Consider the following 9,389-nt stretch of genomic DNA (forward strand, 5'->3'; position numbering starts at 1 on the left):
ACACAGCAGCCCCTTAGAAGAGCCTAGAAGCTCTAAATCTTCAATATAAGCGCAAACAAGTAACCAAAGTTCATGAAATTCATTTGATGGAAGAAAGCCAAATAGTGGCTAGTGGAACCCTCTCAAATATTCCTCGAAGATCAAAATGTGGCAGCCCTTTGGAAGTGGTTCGAGTGAATACTCCTAATCTGCTTGGATATTAGAGACAACCTGCAAGTACACATCACAACTTCTCCAAATGCTTGTTAGCAATAGCTAGAGACTTTGCAAGAGAAAAGGATCAATGTAAGCTATTCACAAGTACCCACAATGATTAGATCAAATGTAAAGTCTACCAAATGAAATGTAAATACTTACTAATCACTTCCCTGAGATAACACTATCCCTCTAGGGATCTAAGCTTACAAGCTATGAAACAAACTAAAACATCAATAAGTTACCTCCATCAGCAAGCAAGACAAAGCACCTTCTGACCTCCAAAGTCTTTGATTTTATTAGAGAAATAAAAGAGTACAAATTCCAACACCGTTTTCCCAAGCATAAGCTTTTCGACCGTGACAATAATAGAGCCCAATGGGTCTCTTTATACAAGAATGGGAGGGAATCCCAATGTGAAATGATGAAACAAGTGTCAAAGATGGTGATAATCCCAAGGGGAGGTCGAATCTCCATTTGTAGCAAAGACTGACCAAGTGTGAAGTCGAACTGCTGTAGGATCTCAAAAGACTGGCAACGTATTCTCCAATTGTTGTGTGTATCTCCATGTTGGCTGGTGTGAGTTAAGAAGTCTGCCAAGTGTGGAGATTTAGTGGAGATAAGTGGGAGCCATATCCAACTAAACTAGTAGCTAACAGAACGGCCCAAACAGGTGTCTTTTTTTAGCTTGCGTGAGGAATTTCTTTGCTGTACATATGGCTGAAGTGGACTGCTGCATGGACCCCTTGTAATTGTGTGTCAATAAGTGTGGATGGGTGAGAGTTTGAGGGGGAGTTGAATCCCACTGCAAGTCCCAATCATATCTGAGTTTAACTGCCAGCCAAATCGTAATCATCAAGAAAGGAACTCGACCTTGCCATGTAAGCAAATCGACCCCCACAAATAGGCAATTAACTCGACCTCATCAAAACTTGTAGCTTAGTCTTCCAAGGTGGCTGCCAAGTCATGTTTGAACAGCTTCCCAACCATCTTTGTCTTGACTTTATTTTGCACATCATTTTCACTTGGTGACACATTTATTATGTTCACAATTTATTAATTTTTTGCATTTTTTTCCACCACTTTATGCCACTAACATAGGAAAAGTGGGTTTTGAGGCGGCATGGTTGATTTTTTGACCCTCAAAGTGGACCTTAGAAGGATGTTGGGATGGAGAGCATGATTTTTGAGTATTTATATGCCCCAACATCTTCTAGGATCATTTATTTACAATTTTACAAGGAATTTAATTAAAAATTCCGTTTTGCGAGAATTTTTAATAAATTAAAAATTTTGCGACGCTTTATATATGTCCTAGTAAGGTAATATACATTGAATCTAGGCATTAGGATGGACACAAAGCTTAATCATCAAGCCACATTCTAGCTTTGGAGGTGTGTGAGTGAAAAAACTCTAGTTATTCATCGCTGAAAAACAAGAATAATTAGCTAAGTGAAGAAAAACACTCTGGAGTGTACTCACTTGATGATTGAGTGCCGAGTCACCTAACCTGTTACAACAGTTCATCATACTAGCGACATTTAATACAATTTCCTCTAGCTTTGTGAAATTTGAGAGAGAAGAAAGTAGAAAGAGGAGAGAGAAAACTTCAGCAGGTGTCTGTTGACTTCTGGACTTCTAAAAAAATTGATGAGTGCCCTGTACATTGGGCCATGGGGTCTTCAGATTCTCTTTGGTGTAACCTAGCAGATAACACAGCTCCAACCCTCCGCAAGCCTTAGCCTTCTGAAATCTGTTTTGCTTAGGTGACAACTATGACAGGTTCAAGACTTTGCTCTTCAAAATGTGCACATAGGACAGGCCTTTATGTCAATGTTCTAGTTTCTTTTATAATGGTGTTTGTATAAATAGAAAAACTTACATTGAGTTGTTATTATTGAACTTACTCATTGTTGAACTTGAACCATGTGACATAGCATCCCACTGAGAGCCCACGGCACAATTGAGGTTGAGGGATAATAGACATTTAGAAGCATTTGAAAAAAATGTTGTGCTGTTTTGAGGTGTTAATAGATTGAAACAAACTGGATCATTTTTGAATTGCATCACAGCTGATTCATTCCCATTGTGTTAGCTTGTTTCAAGGACCACTCATCTCCATGTGTTTCTGATTCATTTCTTACATCATGACTTTAAATAAGTTTCAAAACCTAACACTTTTTATACCCTATGTTTAGTTAATTAAATCGTCTTGCATTTTATATTGGAGTCTGCCCCAGTTATAGTTGCAAAAGTCATGTGGTTGTTTCCATTTCAAGAGGTTTATCAAAAGGCCTATTCCAGCTTTGAGGAGCTAAGCACACTTCTTTTGGTGATCATATATTACATTGGTTTGTACAATAAAATTTACTTTAAAAAAGAATAAAAAAAGGATAAAGTGTTAGAGGCCTTGTTTGTGTTTTTAACTGAAACTAAGAAATTTGTATTATATAATGCTGTAGCTGTGCTAAACAGCGAATTCCATATTACTTGTTGAAAATAATACCAAGGAGAGGTGTTACTAGGCATTTATCCCTTTTAGCCTAGTAGACACATTAATGACTTTTGACTTGGTGACATTTATGAGTTATATTAATGTCATGGGTGGAAGAGATACTTAAAAGTGGTGTACCATGTACTTTTTCTAATATTAAAGTCACTTGTACTTTATAAAGTGACTTTATGTGTAAAGTACATAGTTCACTTTTCTAATATTAAAGTGAGTTGAGAAAATCACTTTATGAGAAAATTAGAAAAAGATATACAACTTGAAAAAGGTACTAGGAGGCTTTTAAGTAATGGGGCCAATGTATGAGGGGGTCATTTGGGAAAAGTGATCTCAACCACACATCTTGAGATTTGGAGATTAAATCTCAACCATTGAATCCTAGGGTTAGGGATTCAATCTTTTCCAAAAGACAAAAGGAGAAAAGGGAGGCTCATTCTTCACTTCACACTTGAGAGAGCAAGAGGAGAAGAGGAGAGGAGAAATTCAAGGAGAGTTTGTAGCTTGAGGAGGAGAGCTTGAATTCCTAGGCAAAGGAGGCAGCTACAACAACACAGAAATCAAGGAGTAAGGCAGCCATAGAGAAGCACAGAAATCGAGGCAAAAAGGCACGCATTTCGAGGCTCAGGGCTGCATGATTTCTGAGGAGACAACTGCACGAATTCTGAGAATTCTGGGCACAAAATTCTGAGAAAGGAAGGTGCAGAAATCGAGGCACCGCCCAGCACAGGTTTCAAGGCACTGCTGTCACCTATATGCACAAATTTCGAGGCATCTTCAGCACAGATTTCGAGGCTGACTTGGCACAGATTTCGAGGCTGCTTTCAGAGCACAGAAATCAAGGAGCTGCGCTGTGTGAAAGTGCAGGAAATTTCTGGGCATGAAATTTTGTAAAATCTGGAAATTATTTCAGTGGGCGCAAATTTCCAGAAATTGCATTTAAAGCTTTAGCTAAAGGGAGATAAGTACTGTGGTTATTTTTATGTACTTAGACTAATTTCTGAAGCAATAAAATCCTCTTTTGAAGACCGTATTTAGAATAATTTCTCAAGCAATAAAATCCTCCTTTGAAGACCCTTTTTTTCCAAAAGGCTGCAAGGTTTTTCCGGGGTCACCTTGACCAAAAATAAGTGTCTCATACTTGAATGCTTGCGTAAATTTAGCATTAATTACAGCTGATAGGAAATGTGTTAAATAGTAGAAATACTATTTGAATGTGTACAAATAATGCATTCTGAAATTTATATCAGCAAGAAAAAACATGTGGATTGGATCAAATGAACACATGCAAAATTGTAAACAGGGGTTAGGGTGCAGATCATTAATTTTCTACAGTTCTATCCATAGTTTTATGCAAAATAAACAGTTTCTTTCATGCAGAAAGCAGACCTTACATATGTCAACAGGAAAAGTATCCCAGTATTTTTTACAGCTATATATGCTGAATACTGAAGTAAACATAGAATATCCTAATAACTTCAAAAAACATTAAACTTGATGGAAAACATGTTGGCTGATAGCCTTTGAAGGGACATGCTCTGGCTTCCCAATCTCCATGTCCTCAACCAGCTGATGCACTGTTCCTTTCTTGAAATTCCCTTGGGCTGAGTTCACTGACATTTTTGATGGGAGGCCCCTGGCGAAGTTGCTTCACTCAATTTGACAACCATATCTCTCGGCAAACTGCATTCAGCTTCTAGTCTAGCAATTTGTTGTTTCTGCTGCACAAGATTTCTCATGATTGGTGCAAATTGAGAAATGGAATGATGCTCATTGTCATTTAGCTCTGTGGTTAGTAAAGTGATAGAAATCCTGTTATGCTGAATTGATTATTCATGATTCCAAAGAACTCTTTGAATTTCTTGTAGCTCCCTGAAATCCTAAGGGCAACACAAAGACCAGAATGCTGTCTTAGTGGATCCATTGATCCTGGGGAATGGATCAGCGGATCCCTGGGTCAGATCCTGATCCTGATTTGGAAACAGATTTGGACGTGCTTGGATCTGGTAATGGAAAGGGATCATCCACCACAAAATGTATGCCGACATTAATCTGTGCTCCCTGCAATTGAGAGGTTTTTTTTTTCAAATACTAAAATGAAAATTATAGCTTGCCATTTTATATTTACAGAATCTTGGTCTATGCTCACTCACATGTGCTCACTTGCAGCTAGACTATAAGCCATGTTTTCACCCAATTCTGTCTTGAAATTTAAATTCAGTCTTATCTCAATGGTCAAAGAGTGTCGCGACACGGTGAACGGAAAATAGAGACATGCAAAATTTACAGTGAGCAGCAAATGGAGCTACAAAAATATACAGTGAACAGAGAATGGAGCTATGAAAAAATAACGATAACTGGGGAATTTAATCTTATAAGATAACATATATAAATAACCTTAATTCTATATGTGTATATTTTTTGCATGAGAAATATCATTACATTCCATATGGGGAATACATGTTTTGATCCTTGTGGGATTGCTTAGACAACAAGACTCAAAGCCATTACAAGAAATACTCATTATGAGCTCAACTTTGACATGTAGGATTTGAAACCTGTGGGGAGGATAACAACATATCTCCCAACCACCCAAGCTAAGCCCAATGACTATAATAATAATAGCAATTATTATTATTATTATTATTTTAATTCTATATATATATTTATAGATATATATATTATCAATATTAAAGTCTTTATTAATAAATATATTAAAAATTTATGTATATAATTATATAAATAACATTATATAGATATGTGTGTGTATACACAGCTGTATATATATAAGGATGCACACACATACACACATATATATAGCTTGTACTGACATCTTCACAAGACCGTTGAGCAAGGAAAAGTTTCAATAGTTTAGCAGATTCTGTGTGTAAAAGGAAATAAAATGGTCATTAAGAGGGTGTATAAAAGGTTGTAATTCCCATTTTAGTTGGATTCCCTAGTTTACTGAAATTAGTAATGTTGGCTTTACAAGTGTCAATTTTGGAGGGGAAAAACAATTTTTGGTAAGAGGGTTTTTGGATGTAGGTCTATATTTTCTCTTATCTAGACATTCAGCTTGGAGTTGCTTTGCTTGTACTTGCCATTTCCCTGCAGGCATCTTCACAAGAGCGTTGAGCAATGAAAAGCTTCAGTGGTTTAGGGAGATTGTGTGTGTAAAAATAAATAAAATGTGTTAGGATATTCTGACACATAGGAAATAGTTAAGTACAACTTGGTCTAGTGTAGAATTAGGTAAAGTGTGTTTCTTTATTATGTACTTTTGTAACTTACAATCCGACGGTCATGATATGTTCTAGACATGAAGTGATCCGACGGTTCATTCTCTCTTTGGTATTACCGACACTTGATCTGTGGCTTAACATCAGATTGGTCCATGATCTCTATTTAAAGAGCATGGAGGGGTCATTTGTAGTGTAACCATTCATGAGAGAAGCTTATGTAAATTTTCATTCTTTTATTAATAAATTCCCTGAAGTGGCCACGTTGGCTCAGGCCGTGGAGTGTTTCCCTCTTTGAGGGTTTTAACCACGTCAAGAATACTAGTGTATTGATCTGTGATCTGTTTGTGAGCGATGTCCTTTGGTGTTCTATCTGAGGAACTTACCCTGTAAATTCCTACAAAATGATCATTAAGAGGGTGTATAAAAGGTTGTAATTCCCATTTTAGTTGGATTCCCTAGTTTACCGAAATTAGTAATGTTTGGTTTATAAGTGTCAATTTTGGAGTGGAAAAACAATTTCTGGTAAGAGGGTTTTTGGATGTATTATCATGTAGGTCTATAGTTTCTCTTATCTAGACATTCAGCTTGGAGTTGCTTTTGCACACTCGACATTAAGATGATCAAGGAGTTGCTTTCCCACTCCACTTTTTTTCTGTACACTGGATGTATTTTTTCTCTCATTTACCTAGTGTTGTGGTCATCCATAAAATTATCTATCTTATCTTATCCTTGTCTATTTTAATTTTTTATCCATGACAGCCAGTTTTGAACTATCAATCTGTGTTCTTATGCAGTATGAATTCAAATGAATTGAGGGTGGAACCTTTTTCTTATCTTCTCATTTATGTGTTCTTCCAAAAATTCCTGAAAATAATGAAGAATCAGTCCTATTATTTTCCCGCACTAGTCATTTCTTCTATTGGTTTTCAACCATTGACTCAAATTACTTCCACTTAATGGTGAGTAGGTTGTAAGGTCATGAGCTTGGGTGAAATGTTTAGAAGCATCTTAAAAATGTATATTTAGGTTTTTCTCTCTATGGATTGCTTTCATTTTAGTTGGCATGCTATTTGAGAGTTTCACTTCTTTCCTTGTCCTAATTTATGAGGATATAATAATTAGTTTTGATTCTTTCTTATAGTTCTTAGTAAATTATGCATGCGAGTTATCTTCAGGCTAAATATTTTTGTTTAGTGATGTTTTGCAGCTATGTCTGATTTGACGGCATCAATGTGTTGGAACCTCGTTGCAAAAAAAAATGATAGGGTCAATGCAGTTGGTGTTGCGATTTATCAAAAACCTACATCAAATTCATGTTATGATTTGAGAAGGAAGCAAGATCCTCCTATGTGTGATGAGACTGATGATCCCAATGCTGCATGGTATGCATTTCCAAAAGTGTTTCCTATACATCCGTTGAAATTAATCATCTATAAAGTCTTGTTTCACTTTTTTTTTTATTCTTTGCCAGGTATATTCCCATGAAGAGCTGCTTGCATAAGGTGCCAACTTCTGATGGTGAGCGTGGGACTGTGTGGCCAGAAGATTGGCCTCTAAGGCTCGAAAAACCTCCCTTCTGGTTGTACAACATGCAAGCTGGATTATATGGAAAACAAGCAGCAATAGACTTCACATCAGACACTGATCACTGGAGACGTGTTGTCACCAAGTCTTACCTTACTGGGTTCGGAATCAACTGGTCTACTGTTCGGAATGTTATGGATATGAAAGCAGTTTATGGAGGGTGGGGATATTTCACCCTTTCCCATACTTTTGCCTATGAATATCATAGCTTCTGCTTTTTGATATTCTGTGGGTGATAAATTCCCACAGAATTTTGCATGTGGGCTTACTAGTACGACTTTTAATTTTTCAGTGGTTTTTTACTATACACGATCTTAGCTAGTGACACCTTATCAATGGATAGGATGAGTAGTTGCATTTTTATTTGAACTGCATTTTTATTCGAACTAAAGAGATTTACATAGTAAAATCGCTAACTTATACTATTAACTTACGTATTAGCGGCTTTTTTATCAGCTAGCGGTCTTATTCTTATGTTCTAGAAGTAACGATATTTTATTCTCAAGTGTGATATAAGATGGTATACTTGACAGGTTTGCTGCAGCTTTAGCAGGACAGCATGTTTGGGTAATGAATGTTGTGCCAATAGATTCTCCTGACACACTTCCAATCATCTACGACCGTGGTTTATTTGGTATTTATCATGATTGGTGTCAGTCTTTCAGTACATACCCCAGGACATATGACCTTTTGCATGCTGATCACCTGTTCTCTAAGCTTAAGAAAAGGTTGGGATAAATAAATTACTTAACCACTTCTGCCGACATTGTTTTTGTTTAATCATCTTCAGACATTTTTGGATTGTCTCACTGTCTGCTCAAATGTTATGTTAATAATTCAATTGTTTACTATAGGTGCCAATTGGAACCTGTAATGGCAGAGGTTGATCGGATATTACGGCCAGGAGGCTCTGCAATTTTTCGAGATAAATTAGATATAATAAATGAATTGGAGACCCTGATAAAATCATTGCACTGGGAGGTTCGACTCACATACTCAAAAGAGAAGGAAGGGATCCTGTGTGCACAGAAGACTATGTGGCGCCCAGCATCGTCCTGAATGTTTGCAAAAAATGTTTCATTTTTTACCAGGTTGACATGATATACGTGGCCCTGGAATTTAATCTACCTTGATTTTTTTCGCTCAAGCAAAGGGTAGAGCGGGTGTATGTTTTATCTTTGTTCTTACTGACATGGTCATTAGATTGTTTGGCTTTATGTGCGGAGCCCCTCAGATGAAGCAGATCAATTTTATTCAAAATTTGTAAGGTGGGCATAGTCTCCAACCTTTCGTGTTATCTATTGATCCTTTAGGGCTTTGGCTAAATTCTGCAAGGAGTTGGCCGTGTTGAGAAAATCTATTGATTTATGTAACATTATATGAAAGCTTGAATTGAATTTTGCATTATTTTTACTAGTGGTAACTGTACTCCATAGTTGAATGCATTCGATAAATGTCCACGTGGTACCCAGCATTGTCTTGGATACAAAAAATGCTCATTTCTTACCAGGTCGATATGATAGATGTAGGCCTAGAATTTAATCTACCTTGACTTTTTTTAGCTCAACCAAAGGTTGTTGTCGTGTATGCTTTGTCTTTGTTCTAATTCTCAGATAGTCGTTAGATTGTTTGGCTTTATATGCAGTCCCTTAGATTGACCATTAAAATATATTCAAAATTTATAAGGGCGTCACATTTTCCAATTTTCATATTGTTTATTGGTCCATTTGGGCTATGACTGAATTCTTCAAGGAATTGGCCATCTATAAAATATTTATTAATCTATGTAACATCGTATTATTGTTCTAAGTTGCATGGATTTGGTTAGAGGCACTGGCTATGGTATCTGTATCTGAAATAAG

General features: G+C 36.7%; 1 protein-coding gene across 1 annotated transcript in view; it reads left to right on the plus strand.

Annotated features, from left to right (window-relative positions):
- The window catches only part of LOC149186714 (putative methyltransferase PMT23), a 91,545-nt gene extending 82,605 nt beyond the window's left edge, over positions 1-8,940 (plus strand). The window contains exons 6-9 of the mRNA XM_089411095.1: positions 7,151-7,325; positions 7,415-7,687; positions 8,061-8,255; positions 8,382-8,940. Of these exons, the coding sequence (XP_089267221.1) occupies positions 7,151-7,325; positions 7,415-7,687; positions 8,061-8,255; positions 8,382-8,586 (848 nt within the window). The 3' untranslated portion in view covers positions 8,587-8,940. The remainder of the gene's footprint in view (positions 1-7,150; positions 7,326-7,414; positions 7,688-8,060; positions 8,256-8,381) is intronic.
- Positions 8,941-9,389: the final 449 nt, after the last annotated feature.

This window comes from Pinus tabuliformis, chromosome 3_1, assembly GCF_031772625.1.
Source record: "Pinus tabuliformis cultivar Carrire ecotype Pingquan chromosome 3_1, CPIR1, whole genome shotgun sequence".
Classification (NCBI taxonomy): Eukaryota; Viridiplantae; Streptophyta; class Pinopsida; order Pinales; family Pinaceae; genus Pinus; species Pinus tabuliformis.